Source organism: Callithrix jacchus, chromosome 12, assembly GCF_049354715.1.
Source record: "Callithrix jacchus isolate 240 chromosome 12, calJac240_pri, whole genome shotgun sequence".
Lineage (NCBI taxonomy): Eukaryota > Metazoa > Chordata > Mammalia > Primates > Cebidae > Callithrix > Callithrix jacchus.
In genome coordinates, this window is record NC_133513.1 from 17,221,748 (window position 1) to 17,237,898 (window position 16,151).

The 16,151-nt window shown below is 39.7% G+C and overlaps 2 protein-coding genes across 7 annotated transcripts in view; one reads left to right on the forward strand and one right to left on the reverse strand.

Annotated features, from left to right (window-relative positions):
- The window catches only part of GSPT1 (G1 to S phase transition 1), a 40,952-nt gene extending 35,193 nt beyond the window's left edge, over window positions 1-5,759 (forward strand). For both annotated transcript variants that reach the window (XM_035267003.3, XM_035267004.3), the window contains exon 15: window positions 809-5,759. In XM_035267003.3, coding sequence (XP_035122894.2) covers window positions 809-861 — 53 coding nt within the window. In that variant the 3' untranslated portion in view covers window positions 862-5,759. The remainder of the gene's footprint in view (window positions 1-808) is intronic.
- The window catches only part of TNFRSF17 (TNF receptor superfamily member 17), a 135,662-nt gene extending 119,513 nt beyond the window's left edge, over window positions 1-16,149 (reverse strand). For 2 of the 5 annotated variants that reach the window (XR_013524659.1, XM_078344737.1), the window contains exons 1-2: window positions 15,706-16,149; window positions 1-8,468 (exon numbers count right to left, since the gene is read on the reverse strand). The exon at window positions 1-8,468 is cut by the window's left edge and continues 24,320 nt beyond it. Coding sequence is in view for 1 of the 5 variants with exons in the window: in XM_035267005.3 (XP_035122896.2) it covers window positions 15,706-15,818 (113 nt within the window). In the remaining 4 variants the exon portion in view is untranslated. Of the gene's footprint in view, window positions 8,469-10,076; window positions 14,980-15,705 lie in introns of those variants that run through there. The other 3 variants (XR_013524661.1, XM_035267005.3, XR_013524660.1) reach the window with 2 other exon arrangements.
- Between the last annotated feature and the right edge of the window lie 2 nt (window positions 16,150-16,151).

Genomic DNA, 16,151 nt, shown 5'->3' on the forward strand with positions numbered 1-16,151 from the left:
GAGTCTCTGTCTTCTTAAAAATAAAAATTAAAAAAAAGAGGGCCATGTGCAGTGGCTTATGCCGTAATACCAACACTTCGGGAGGCCAAGGCAGGCAGGTCACTTGAGGTCAGGAGTTCCAGACCAGCCTGGCCAACATGGTGAAACCCCATCTATACTAAAAATAGAAAAATTAGCTGGGTGTGGTGCTAGGTGCCTGTAATCCCAGCTACTTGGAGGCTGAGGCAGGAGAATTGCTTGAACCCAGGAGGCTGAGGTTGCAGTGAGTTGAGACCACGACATTGCACTTCTGCTGGGTTACAAAGCAAGATTACATCTCGGGGTCAGGGGTGGGGAAAGATATGTTTTTGATATAGGGAACTATCTCTTTACCAGCTCCCTCAAATAAGACCCAGGTTTTTTTTTTTTTTTTTTGAGACATAGTTTCATTCTTATTGCCCAGGCTGGAGTGCAATGGTATAATCTTGGTTCACTGCATGTGCCACCACACCCGGCTAATTTTGTATTTTTAGTAGAGGCAGGGGTTTCTCCATGTTGGTCAGGCTGGTCTTGTACTCCCAACCTCAGATGATCTGCCCACCTCAACCTCCCAAAGTGCTGGGATTACAGGTGTCAGCCACTGCACCTGGCTAAGACCCACTTATTAAGACTACCTAAATAGAAGTATCTTGGATTTGGCAGTAAGGCTAGTTAATTAGTAATTTACATTGTAAAAAATATTTTTGTGATTTAAAATAATAAGCTTTAATATCTTACATAGACTTGCTATGCACTATTGAAAGATTTTTTTTTTAAATTTCATTTCTAGGTAAGACAATTGCAATTGGAAAAGTTCTGAAACTGGTTCCAGAGAAAGACTAAGCATTTTCTTGGTGATCCTGCACAATACTGTGAGGAAGATTGACTACAAAAGCCTACTTCACACCGCCTTCTCTTATTTTCTGCCCATTGATAAACCTCTCCCCATATTTTGCAAAGAGAAAATTCACAGCAAAAGTCCACATTATATCAGCTTTCTCATATTGAGAGCTCTGCTATGCCACTATTGAATTTTTCCCAAGATTCTCGCCCCTAGCCCCCTCCCTTCAAACTCTGCTTCCTTGGTCAGATTTGGCAATAGCTTTGTAAGTGATGTGGACATAATTGCCTACAATAATGAAAACCTACAAGAATTTTTTTATTTTTCATTTTCCCCTTAGGCATATTTAGTATTTTTTCCCCCAGGCAGATCATTCTGAGTGTGCGTGTGTGTGTGCACATGTTACAAAGACAACTACCATGTTAATAAAATATTCAATTTGAAATCCTTTTCGGTATTTGAATTGCTTTTGAATAGTGTTTTTTATCTGGATGTAACATTGTTGCATTAGCTTTTTAACTTTCCCAAGTAATTGAATACGTTTTATTACTTGGACTTTTCTAAACTCTTTCCCTACCCACCACTTTAAATGAGGCATTCAGTGTTCAAGTTTGTATTAAAGGAAAGGATTAGTTTGACCCCTTCTTTTGATGGTTAATGCATACATGCCGTTAAACCCCTTTATCCAACTGTGATACTGCTTTACTAGGTCTTTCAGGTTTTTTTGTTTTTTTTTTTTTTGCCAATTTATATTGTAACATGATTTCTTAAACACAGTAAGTTGTTTTAAAATAGAACAGCATACTGTAGGTTTTATAACTAAAGCTTAATGAAATTGTATCCCTAGAGAAAATTCCATTAACTCATTACATCAGTGGAATTTACAACAAATAAAGCATGTTTGAGACCAGGCAAAAATTATTCTTTTAGTATTTATAAGAGCTGCATGCCTCTAGTTTGAAAACCCTATCAGTTGCAAGTGCCAGTTCTACAAGTGACCCGGTTTACTCTTTGTGTCAGTAACTTTAAAGATTAGATGATCCTTACTGGTTAAAGCTAAATCTCAACCCAGCAACTAAATGAACATATTTAAAATCATCAGAATTTGCACAGACTAAAATTATAAGCGATAAGAAGAATCAAGCACAGTGTAAGTTTTATCTCAATAATTTGAAATTGACTGAGTTTTCTTAAGTGTAAAGCTGACATTTGCTAACCATGTTTTTGATGAACCACAATGCAGCATTGTGGTGGTTTTAGACTGAATGACTTTCTGCTGTGATTATCATGAGAGAGAAATTTTTCATGTGAATAAATGAGAAATGGAGGCAATTTGGGTTTAGCAGAAACCCCCTTGATGTTGAGTGTTGCCATTTGTCAAAGATGGCCTCTTTTAGATTGTGATTTATCTCTAAATATGATACTTTGTAATTGTATATATATTTAATAACAAATCCCTTCTCTGTAATTTTGCTCCTCAGAAAAGAAAAGCCTAGACAAACTGTATTTCCAGTCACAAAACATAAAACTTAATCTAATAGTTGTTTTTTTTGTTTTTTTTTTTGAGGCAGAGGCTCACTCTTGTGCAGGCTGGAATGCAGTAGTGCGATCATGGCTCACTGCAACCTCTGCTTCACAGATTTAAGCAATTCTCCTTCCTTAGCCTCTTGAGTAGCTGGGATTACAGGAGCCTGCCACCATGCCCAGCTAATTTTTGTATTTTTAGTTGAGACAAGGTTTCACCGTATTGGCCAGGCTTGTCTCAAGTCCTCATCTCAAGTGATCTGCTTGCCTGGGCTTCTCAAAGTGGTGGGATGATAGGTCTGAGGCACTGCACCTGGCCTACTGTTTTCTTAACTACAAAATTCCCATTCATTTCATGGATGAGGCAATGTCTTATGAACAAAGTTATTGTCCCACAGCTTCTTAAAACTATAATTATGGCTATGAAATTTAAATAAATTTTATTATGTCTGCAAATCTCTGGGCTTTTATTTTTCTGGAAAATATAGGAGCTTTAATCAAAACATAATATTCTTTTTGTAATTCTATGTTAATAAAAACAAATACTAGCAATTGCTTGAGTTTTAATGAATATTCAAAAGTTCAAGAGCCACTGAAATCACTTCCAGAGATGAGTTCTCTTTCTAAATTGAACACACTTTAAAAAAATCAGTTGTTTGCTACTAAAACATTTACACTGTTAGAATATTATGTGCATGTTGCCAAGACTCTTAAGTAACTTGGATATAAACTGTGAAGGGCCTACCTCTAAAAAGTAACAGGTAGTACAAATAAAAATGTAACTATAAAACTTCCACTGGATTCTTGCACATTTGCAAGATTAGATTATTCAAAAGAAATTTCAATGCTAAAATTAACCAGCAATATGAGTTCTAGGGGCTTTGAAAAGTATTCTCATCTTTTTAAAGTTGATGCATTTCAAACTCCTGGTTACACTGGCTATTCATTTGGATAAGGAAATAAAAAGTCTAAGTTGAACTTGGCAGTATGTGAAGACGTTGGACCTTCATAGAGCAATAGAAATTCCTTTTCTGTCTTCTGCCTTCTGCAAATGCAAACGTGTTTATATGGTCGACAGTGCAAAAATAGGATAGTTGGCTGCATATTTACAGTATTACCTAAGCATTTTTTTCTCTAACCTAGCTCTACTAAATTTTTTTTGCATCTTTTTACATTAATGATGTTCTTTATATAATTTTCATGCTAGATTTATTTAGTTTTTTTAATTAATAAACTGCATTTAAGAAATACTGAAATACGTAATTGCCATATTAAACCCTTGTTTCTTACTGTAGGAGAGGGGGAAGTACAGCACTCATTTCTTGTTTTTAATTTGCAAAAGTAACTTATCAGTGAAAATCTATGTAAAATGAAACCAGAATTGGACTGAATGTGTATTGTCTTGAGCTTAAGTGACAAATAGCAAAGTGTTACTGAATAATTAAGCCCATGTATTTTTGTTTGGAGTTGAAAATCTTTGAAGTATGTGATAGCTGACTGTCAAAAATTCCTAAACTTCAACAGTGCAGGTTGTTCACTGTAACAAGAGGTAAAACTCATATTTGCTGGTTACTGCTCTCACAACATGCTTTGAACTGCGATGTAGTTGAATAGTTGCCGGCATCCGCTCAGCTGAAGAGCTGCGAATATTTTGGGTCAGACTTGGAGCCAGTGGTTTTGTAACCCAAGAAAAAAGTTGAACCAATGGTTGAAAACTGCTCCCAAGATGAACTCTGAAAAAATCCAGCTGAACTACCCTGGCGATCTTCAGGAACCCTAGTAACGACTGTAATTACTCCGTGATCTTTGATGATTATTACACCACAGCATTCTAGCGCCTTTCCTCAGTGGCATGGACTTCCTCATGGACCGCTGCTTCATGGAAGATATTGCTTTGGGTAGAGATTTAAGGTAGTCGAGGGGAAAACACGCAGTTTTATTACAGCTGTTAACATTAGGCAACTTTCAACCTTAAAACTCTTTGTGAAAAATCTGGTTATAGCACTGTAGCTCTGATTTTAGGATGGTTAAATGTTAAATTCATTGTTGGCCTACCTTATCAGAACAAACTGTGCCATTAATCCTCTCACAAACATATGTAAGGTAGAGAGCAACCAGTGGACTTGGGGGATGATGATCTATCTCCAAATAATAAGGCTTTTATTTCTGCCAGCTGACTTTTTCAGTGATTCTAGCAGATGCCATCTAATACATTCATGATTTTGTTTCTTTAGAGATCTTGCCATGGCAGCAACTTGTTAAGTAAGTATAATCACGTATGCACAAAAGACTTAACTAGTTTTAAACTGAGCAGTCAGTTGGTTAGATTAGATTTCATAGTAAATGCAGTAGGAAGTGTTTTTATTTTCCATTAGTAAAGCTGTGGATTCTATTTGGTTCAACCTTTGATTGTTTTTGGCTCTAGGATATTCTTGACTTTTCAATATCCTAGAACTTACTGCATCTTCCCTTCAATAAATACACTTCTCACATACCTCTGATCCTATGCTTCCTTGAAACAATAATGCTAGACGAGTTGTTTACTAAAGATTATTATAAGGGCCTGAAGGTGTGGGACTGGAGATTAAAACCTTTATGTTCTCCAGTGTAAGGGAAAAGCAGATTGGCACTATGTCTGATTAGGCAGAAAACAACAGGATTCCTTAAGTGATCCTTGAAATGGTTTTCTGCCTTATCATATTTGCCACTGTGCTCTTTAAAACGACGTGGAAACCTCAGGTTTGTGGACAGCACAGGTGGAATGACGTTTTGTGCTTCCTGAGGCTCCCCTCTGCCAGGCACATGTTAGCTTAGTGCTTCAAATGTCAGCCCAAGTCCTTGCTACCTCCTTTTCCTAGTGCCTGGGGAAGAGTGCGTGTGTTGGAGCTGGAGCTCTTGGCACTCCTCAAGTGATTGTTCTCACCGCCATTTCCTCCACATGCATTAGGTGAAAGTGAGGTCTGAGCCTCCTGCAAGGTCTACATTTTAAAGACTCACACATCAGGCTCTCAAGTGTACACACTTACTTGTTCTGTTTATTCTAAAGGAAATGTGGGTATCTCCCAGGCCAGGATTTAGTAATTAGTTTTTGATAGACAGCAGGTTATACCTAGATCTCATTTTTTTCAAAAAAAAAAAAAAAAAAACAGGATTAAAGGGAACTGATTAGGTTTGCTGAGTTTTAGCCTAATTCCAAAGCATGGAAGAGTGCTCTAGGTAGGAAAGAAATCTTTTTCTTACGATTTGTAGCTACCTACTGTGCCTGACTTGATGCCTGTGTGAGGATTAAGCCCTTAGTCTGCTCTTGCAATTATTCAAATGACACATTAAATTTGCTTTTGTAATAACAATAAAAGTTGTCATCTTTCCTTTTGAAGGATTTGTCGTTTCTTTGGAACTACCTGTGTCGTTACAAGCCAAAGTTGTGCCCTTTTCTGTACAATCCTTTTATTTTTGTATCAGGTATTGGAACCATCTGCCAACAGGTTTGTTGGATGGCTGTAACAAGCTCTGTCACCTAAATGATTCAAAGGCATGTCATCTGCTTGCATATGGTATGCAAGTATTTTGTATAATGTATACAACAACTACCTTAGGAAACAAAAATAGCAACCCTATAGGAAGTTAGAGATGCTGAATAATAAATAACTAGATTACAGCATGTGGTTTTCTGTCAACAGTGAGTTGAGGAAAACATAAATTATTGTCAGAACTATGAACGTCTATATTCAGGATTTTTAATAAAGATCAAGAGACCAAATAGTGCCTGCCCTTTTTTTTTTGTAACATACAAGACAAAGTTTCCTTTACTTTCTCCTCTGCTTTATCTTTTTTTTTATATTGCCCTTTTTATCTTTTTTATTTAAAAATGTCTAGTTAGTTTTGATTGACATTTCATAGATTGCAAAAGAAAAATTATAGGTATATTTTAAGGCTCTGGATGATGTTATTTTTCTCTGGACAGAATTTACTTTTCCTTTTGTCTAGCAGTTAGACTACAGGCAAATTACCTCAATCTAATCATAGATTCCATTTATTCAAGGCTAGGCTTTAATTTGTTAGGTATGGTCAGCTCAACTGAATAATGACTGCCCTCCCACACCCAGAATATCCACATCCTAATTCCTGGAACCTGTGGATGGCAAAGAACAACAACAGCAGCAACAAAAAGGAGTTTGTGGAGGTGATTAAGCTAAAGATCTAAGAAGGTTGAGATGGGGAGATTATTCTGAATTATCTAGGTAGTCCCTAAATGCAAGGACATATATCCTTGTAAGAAGGAGGTAGAAGGAGATTTGACACACACAAGAGGAAGAGGCAATGTGACTACAGATTCGGAGACTGGAGTGACGTATTCACAGAGAGGATGGTCCCTGTCACTTCCAGCGTCAGCAGCCACCGCAGGGAGCATAACTCCCCTGGAGCCTTTGGAGGCAGTGCAGCCCTGATGCCATCTTTATTTTGGGCCAATGATGCTGACTTTGAACTTCTGGCCTCCAGAACTTTGAGGAAATAAATTTCTTTTGTTTTAAGACATCAAATCTGTGGTAATTTGTTACAACTGCCACAGGAAACCAATAAAATGCTGGTCTCTTTCTTTTTACCCAGTGACTGGAGTTGGACTTTTGGAACTTTTGGGATCCCAGACCTAGTATATAGCAAGGCCATTCAGCTGAGGTCCCAAAAGTAAAACCTGAATTTTCATCTCTCTAGCCCTAAATATTTGTCACAAGCTCTGCTCAAATTCTCAAGGTCTGAGTGACTACTTTTGAAGTGGCGAATGCTTTTTTTTTTTGCAAGAAAAAAAGGAGAGAAGGAGAGGAAGAAAAAGATTAAGAGAGAACAGGAATATTGCTTTATTCTAAAAACGGTTATTAATAATGGCCGATCAATATTTTGTGTACTTAAAGTGGAGAATGTATATTTTGTGTATTTAAAGTGGAGAGCTCTATAAATATTAAGTTTACTTGTTCCGGAACTGAGTTCAAGTTCTGGATATCCTTATTAATTTTCTGTCTCGTTGAGTCTAAATCTCTTTATGGGTCTTATGTATCTGGGTGTTAGAATCGTTAGCTCTTATTGTTGCATTGATCCTTTTACCACTATATCTTTGTTGCTTTGAAATCTATTTTATCAAATGCAAGAATTGCAACTCCTGCTTTTTGTTTATTTATTTATTTTTGCTCTCCATTTGGTTGGTAAATCTTTCTCCAACCCTTTGTTTTGAGTCTTTGTGTATCTTTGCATATAAAATGGGTCTGGATGTAGTATACCATTAGGTTTTGGCTGTATCTTTTGACTGGGGGATTTAGTCAATTTAAATTTAGGGTTACTGCCATTTGATGTTAACTGGCTATTTTATCCATTCGTTGATGTAAATTCTTCTTTATATTGATGTTCTTTACTTTTTGGTATATTTTTAGAAAGGCTAAATACTGGTTGTTCCTTTCTGTGTTCCTTTAGAAAGGCTAATACTGGTTGTTCCTTTCTGCCTGCCCTTTTTACTCAGTATGCAAGGGCAAGAAGAAATTAATGATAAAAGTAAGATACACAGTGGTTACCTGAAAGACAGCAATTCATTCCTGTGTACTCACTAAGTTCCTGTTCGAACTGTTTTAGGTAAATCACTTTGAGGTTTTGGCAGTCAGCCTCTAGGTATTTGGTTTTAAACCAATCATAGCTTAAAACTTGGGACCACGCTTGCTATTAAAGTAGGGGTTCAGGCTGGGTGCGGTGGCTCACACCTGTAACCCCAGCACTTTCAGAGGCTGAGAGGGGTGGATCACTTGAGGTCAGAAGTTCCAGACCCACCTGGCCAACAGAGTGAAACCCCGTCTCTACTAAAAATATAAAAATTAGTTGGCCGTGGAGGTGCATGCCTGTAATCCCAGCTACACAAAAAGCTTAGGCAGGAGGATTGCTTGAACCCGGGAGGCGAAAGTTGTAGTGAGCCAAGATCACGCCACTGCACTACAGGTTTGGGCAACAAGAGCCAGACTCCATCCCCGCTCAAAAATAAACCCGGAAAAATCGCATCAATACCTTGGATGATGTAAATCTGTAGTGAAGAATTGGATATCTCAATCTAGAATAAAGACCAAATAACAACAAAACAATGTTAAAGCTTTCCAAACTTAAGAGTCTTAAAAAACAAGTTTAGCCTCTTTGGCCATGTGAAAAACATCATGGAAAATGATTGATTTACCTGTTAGTGACAAGTTTTAAGCCTTTATGGCCATTTTGACAAAGAACCATAAAAGTCATGTACTGTTATGACATCCCTTTTTTGTTTCCTTATATTGCATTTGTCCTCTGTAGAGTTAATTCAGTGTGTTGGTCTTAAAAGTGAAATTTGCCAGATGTGGTGGCACACACCTGTAGTCCCAGCCACTCCTGAGGTGGGAAGATGACCTGAACCCAGGAGTTCAAGGCACCAGTGGACTACAATAATGCCTGTGAATTGTCACTGCACTCTAGCCTGGTCAACACAGTGAGATGCTGTCTCTCTTTTTAAGTGAAACTTCTTATTACTGTGACTCTTTCCTTCAAATTGTTTCTGAAAGCTTTGTGCACCCACGTTACTTGAAAGAAATATTTTCCTACGTTTTCTCCTAGGAATAAGAGACTGCCTACAACAAATGAACAAAATTCCTCTAGCTGATGAATGTACTTTTGAATTATTTGGAATATGATCCTTCTGTTAAAAATTAGGCCACGCTGGGTGCGGTGGCTCATGCCTGTAATCGTAGCACTTTGGGAGGCTGAGGCGGATGGATCACGAAGTCAGGAGTTTTGAGACTAGCCTGGCCAACGTGAAGAAATGCCATCTCTACTAAAAATATTAAATTTAGCCAGGCACGGTGGTGCCAGCCTGTAATCCCAGCTACTCAGAAAGCCGAGGAAGAATTGCTTGAACTCGGGAGGTAGAGGTTGCAGTGAGCCAAGATTGCGCCACTGCACTCCAGCCTGCATTACGGAAGCAGGACTCCCATCTAAAAAAAAAAAAAAGCCAAAAATTTCCTCTATGTGCACTGGGTAACATTTAATGTTAGCTGCACATTTTTTTTAACATCCCCTTGCCCACATTTGATCCCTTAACATTTGCCTTCAATGCAAATGATGATCATCCCCAAACACAAACAGTAATACGAGTTGGCATGTTTAAAGCATTTTCATTAAAAGTTCTGTTCTGGTTTGAGCTTAGTCAAGAGTCAAGCTCGTGGTAATAACTGGTAAAAATAATTCAGAGGGCATAATGGGGAAAAACCCACATTTAACTTGTTTTGTGTCTTGTAGTTATAATTTTTAATGAGGATTTCATTCCACTTAACTAGGCACAGTACTCCCAAAGCACTTTTACTTTGTATTTGCTTATAAAATACACAAGTTCCACATTTCCAAATAATTAGAAGAAAATAATTTGAACATTTTCAGTATGGAGATAAATAGGCAATGGATATCCCAATAACCCTGATTTGATCTGTACACATTATATGAATGTATCAAATGATCACATGTACCCTGAAAATATGTAATACTACAGAAGTTACTTAAAAGCAGATGACATCACTATCTTTACTATCTTTATTAATTCACTGGCAAATATATCGGGTTTTAGAATAAAAAGGAAACATCAAAGATTTAGATTCTTAGAAGTAACTACAATTTGTAAAGACGTTCCAGGAGACAGATATTGTATGACAAAGGAGAGGATTTTTTTATTAAGGTACAATTTGCATAAAGTGAAAATCACAGCTCTTAAATTTACAATGAGTTTGTCAAGTGTATACACTGTGTAAACACCCATCAACATGCAGAACATTTCCATCACCCCAGAAAGTTCTCTTCTGCTACTTTCCAACCAATCCCCTCTTGCCAAGGCATTTGCTGTTATGCCATCTATTATAATAGTTTTGTCTGTTTTTGAACTCTACATTAATGGAATCGCATAGCTTGAACTCAATTCTGTCATCCCTGGCACATAACATTTTAGAGATTATGTTGTGCATATCAGCAGCTCATTTTTTTTTATGAGTAATACTCCATTTCATGAATATTCTCTAAATGATCTATCCTTGAAGGGAGATTTGATTTTGCTTTCCAATTAGCATTCTTTGACAGGTTAGTTGCAAATGCAAATACCTTTCTTCTGAATTTATCTAATACAAGGAAGTAAAACCAGAGAGAAAAGTCTCACCACTTATTCCTTTATCTACTTTTATAAGACTTACCAAAGATAAACAGATGATGTAGTGATCCCAACAGGTGGTGAAATAACATGAGCTTCCTTCTTATCTCCCTTTCCAATCTTAAAGACAGTCTTCCCCGTATTGCCTGTGAGGGGCCTCTTTTTTTTGTTTTTGAGACTGAGTCTCACTATCCCACGCTGGAGTGCAGTGGCACGACCTTGGCTCACTGCAACCTCCGCCTCCCAGGTTCAAGTGATTCTCCTCCCTCAGCCTCTGGAGTGGCTGGGATGACAAAGCATGCGCCACTACGCCTGGCTAATTTTGTATTTTGACTAACCTGGCTTGCACCTCTACTAAATAACTGTTTTAAACTTCAGGGCTAAATCCTTTTTCTTTTTTGGGAGATTTATTCAATTCTGTGCATGAATAACTTCTGTAAGTCCTTTTATAGATCCCTTATTGATGGCCTACCATAATACTTTATAGTACAGTAGCTATGTAAAACTTCCCTGCCAGGCACAGTGGCTCACGCCTGTAATCCTAGCACTTTGGGAGGCCGAGGCGGGCGAATCACAAGGTCAGGAGTTCAAGACCATCCTGGCTAGCATGGTGAAACCCTGTCTCTACTAAAAATACAAAAATTAGCTGGGCATGGTGGTGCATGCCTGTGATCCCAGCTACTTGAGAGGCTGAGGCAGGAGAATCACCTGAACCAGGGAGGTGAAGGTTGCAGTGAGTGGAGATTGCAGCACTACACTACAGTCTGGGCAACAGAGCAAGATGCCGTGCCAAAAAAAAAAAAAGGCTAGGCGTGGTGGCTTACACCTGTAATCCAAGCACTTTGGAGGCCAAGGCAGGTGGATCACCTGAGGTCAGGAGTTCAAAACCAGCCTGACCAACATGGTGAAACCCCGTCTTAAAAAAAAAAACTTTCCTAATTTGAATAAAGATGCACTTTGAGATTTTGAGTTGTCATAACATTTAACTAGGAGGTTAAAAGAACGCAGTCCTGAAAGTTGTCAGCTGGTTATCGTCAATGATAAAAAGAGACTAATGGTATTTCTTTCAGCAAACAGAAAAAGAGAACTAAACTTGTGTTATTTCATCTATTTTTTTTTAATGTAGAAATCACTTTTAAGAGTGGCCTTAATAGTCCATTCCTTGGGGAATATAATTCCTCTAAATACATGTTGGCTCGATTAAGAATGTTTCTCAATTATGTATTAAGTAGGGTTGGTGTACACTATGATACTTAGGAGCTAAATGGTGTGCTTGTGATACCTACATAGATTGTACGAGGACAAAGAGTTAAAAATAAATAGCAATCCTAATAGGTTTTCTATTGAATACCTCTTTACATTTCTTTCTCTGTCAATCTCATTGTTCTCTTTCTTCCCCAGCCCTCCACCCCAAACCCCCAAATCAGAATCGAATATTAATTTCTTTTTCTTTTTTTTTTGAGACGAAGTCTAACTCTGTTGCCCAAGCTGGAGTGCAGTGGTGCAGTGCAGCTCACTGCAACCTCCATCTTGCAGGTTCAAGTGATTCTCCTGCCTTAGCCTCCCACGTAGCTGAGACTACAGGCACGCACCACCATGCCCAGTTAATTTTTTTGTATTTTTAGTAGAGATGGGGGTTTTACTATGTTGGCCAGGCTGGTCTTTAACTCCTGACCTTGTGATCCACCTGCCTCAGCCTCCCAAAGTGTTGGAATTACAGGCGTTAGCCACCAAGCCTGGCCCAAATATTAATTTCTTTACTGACTGGCTATTTCTTTCCGCTTGAATGCAGGTAAGCTGCCTCCTGCCCTCATTTGGGCCCTAAGATGCACAATTTCTTTTCCAATCCATTTAATAATGATGACATTATTTTTAGCAAAAGCAAAAAGAAGACAACCTTGTGCTATCAGGAACATGCCAGACGTTGTAAAGATATATTCTCTGAAATCCTAGGGAGCCAGCTTCATTTAACAGATGAACACACTGTGAAGATATATTCTCTTAAATTCTAGGGAATCAGCTTCATTTAACAGATGAAGACATTGAGGCTTGGGAGATTAGCTACCTTGTCCAAGGCTAAACAACTAGTACATCATGGATGTGGGATTCAGACTGATCTTTCTGACCCAAAATACCATTTTCTTCCTATCTTCCTTAAAATGTCACATTCTACATTTCAGCAATATTGTGTCACCTCTTGATTCCATTATGTTTAGGTTAACATTACTTAGCAGAATTCAGTACCAAGAATATGCTGAGTCTTAAACTGCTTTTGGATAATCCAGACATCACTGACTGACTATGTGGCATTTCTTTCGTTAGCTGCCATTTGTAACCACTCTGACTTGACAGCGCTGTATAAAAAAGGATTTCTAATAGTTTCCTAGGGTTACTAGTTGATTGCAACAAATGTTTACTTTGAACTAGAATCTGAGTTCCAAGCTGGGTATAATCCACATGCCTATAATCCCAGCTGCTCAGGAGGCTGAGGCATGAGAATCACTTGAACCTAGGAGGTGAAGGTTGCAGTGAGATCGCGCCATGGTACTCCAGCCTGGGCAACAAGAGTGAAACTCCATCTCAAAATAAAATAAAATAATCTGAGTTCCATTATTAAGTATGAAGTTTCTTAAACTTTATGTTTACCATTCAGCAATATGTTCAATCTTTGCAATTAGTTGAATTATTTATCAAATCCTTAAAAAAATTAACTTTATGTACCTACAAAAAAGAATTTCAAGCAGTTTGAAGAGAGGTATCTTAGTACCTTCCAAGAGAAACAACTTAATAGTATTCATGGTATTAGTGAGACCTGGGTACTCGAATGTTGAAATTAATTATTTTGGTTTTTGTAAAAATGAGATTTTGCTATGTCATCCAGACCCAGGAACTCCTGGGTTCAAGCAATCCTCCCTCCTCAGCCTCCCAAAATGCTGGGATTACAGGTGTGAGTCACCGTGCCTGGACTATTTATTTATTTTTAAATTTTTTTTACCCTGTCTTGTGGTGCTGACAATATGGTCTTTTACCAGTATGTATTCTTCTCAACTTCAATGTTTATCAGTGTTAACATATCTTCAGATATCTCCACTCCTTCATGGCTTCCGTAACCTGGCACCCTCTTGGTTTTCATTCTTCTTTTTTGAGACGAGGTCTCACTCTGTCACCTAGGCTGGCATGCAGTGGCACAATTATGGCTCACTGTAGCCTCAATGCCCTGGGCTCAAGCGATCCTCCTGCTTCAACATCATGGGTAGCTGGGATACAGGCACACACCATCACACCCATCTAATTTTTCTATTTTTTTTGTAGAGACAGGATCTCACAATGTTGCCCAGGCCAGTCTTGAACTCCTTGGCTCAAGCAAGCTGACTGCCTCAGCTTCCTAAATTGGTTTTCTTTTATATCCTCAACTACTTCTCTGTTTCCTCTTAGTTTGTTATTGAAGGTTTCTTTACAACTCTATTCTTCCTCTAGACTTCTTTTTGCAATCTCACCTATTTACAAAGTTTTAATCATCACCTCCACGAAAATGACGTCTAATTTCTTTTTTAGTTCAAGAATATTCTCTTCCACATTCCAGATCCACTTAGATGTACTATTGGAACTTCAAACTCAAAATATAGTCATGGGTTGCTTAATGATGAGAATACATCCTGAGAAATGTGTCTTTGGGTGACCTCATAGTTGTGGGAATCAGCGTACTCACAGAAGCCTAGATGGTATGGCTTGCTACACACCCACGCTATGTGATAAAGCCTATTGCTCCTGGACTACAAATCCGTACAACACATTACTGTACTAATACTACAGGCAACTGTATGTAAGATACAGTAGGCTGGGCATGGTGGCTCATGCCTGTAATCCCAAAATTTTGGGAGGCCGAGACGGGTGGATCACTGAGGTCTTCAGTTCGAGACCAGCCTGACCAACATGGAGAAACCACGTCTATACTAAAAACACAAAATTAGCTGGGCATGGTGGTGCATGCCTGAGGATAAGGCTGAGGGTGAGGCAGGAGAATCCTTGAACTTGGGAGGCGGAGGCTTCGGTGGGCTGAGATCACACCACTGCACTCCAGTCTAGGCAACAAGAGTGAAACCCTGTGCGGGGTGGGGGGTAGGCTAGGCGCGGTGGCTCACGCCTGTAATCCCAGCTCTTAGAGAAGCAGAGGCGGGAGGACAGATTGAGCCCAGGAATTCCAGACTTGTCTGGGCAATATAGTGAGACCCTGTTCTCCACAAAAAGGAAAAAAAAAAAAAAAGTAGCCGTGCGTGGTGGTGTACGCCTATAGTTCCAGCTACTCGGGAGGCTGAGGCAGAACTGCTTGAACCCGAAAGTCAGAGGTTGCAGTGAGCCAAAATCAAACCACTGCACTCCAGCATGGGTATCAGAGAAAGATTCCCTCCTAAAAAAAAAAAAAATCATTAATTAAACCCATCCAACAAGAGAATGGAGAAGTATCTCCTAAACATGCCTAGAACAACTCTGGAAGGTTCCAGGAGACACCTTTAAGGGTGGTTACCTCTGGGGAGGCGGGTGGAGTGGGAAGAAGACATTACAAGGCAAGCCTGTCTGACCCAAGGGCCACACACAGCCCAGGAGGCCAGGCTTTGAATGCAGTCCAACGCAAATTCGTAAACTGCTCAAACATCATGAGATTTTCTTTTGCGATTTTTTTTTTAAAAGCTCATCAGCTATCATTAGTATTAATGTATTTTAAGTGTGGCCCCAGACAATTCTTCCAGTGTGGCCCACGGAAGCCAAAAGATTGAACTCCCCTGTTCTAAGGTATTCCATTTGTCAGTTATCCAGCCTCCACTCTTACTTCTTTGTTTAGCTACAAGGTCTGGTTCTAATGGCTACGCTGGAGTACAGTGGAGCGACCTTAACTCACTGAGTCTCGAATTCCTGGGCTCAAGCGATCCTCTAGCCTCTGCCTCCCAAGTAGCTGGTTCTACAGGCGCGCACCACCACGCAGGCTAATCTTTTTATTTTTTGGAGACAGAGTCTCGTATATTGCACAGGCTGGTCTCCAAATCCTGGAATCCTTCTGCCTCGGCCTCCCACCGCGCCGGGATTCCTGGCGCCAGCTAGCGCCGGGCCAACCACGCTTATTTGTATAGTATCTTACCTCTCGCCACTCTGCGAGACCAGAAGCTCCTTAAGAGACTGGCTCCGACGCATCTTTCGGTCCCTCACGCCGCTTAACGACGCGCCGGGTGACTCCTGTGCCTCATATTTCATGGATTCCCCACCAGCCTGGATTGGAGTCACCTAAACTCAACCAGCAGGTGGGAGGTGGAGCCAGGACTCAGCGCTCTTCCAGCGCCACACGCGGCCTTCCCAGAGGTAGGGACCATGGCTGCGGAGGACACCACTGGGCCGCCTGACGGGACTGTTCTCCCGCCTCAAGGAACTTTCTTGATCTCTATCGTGTAAGAGTAAGGGGACACCCAGACTACTCCTCAAACCTTATAGAAAGCGGCGGGAGAAGAGCGGAAGGAGAGGCGCCGCCTCAATGAAGGGACTCTTTGACAGCCACCACAGCCCCTGAGAACGGAACCGTGCACCGCCCAG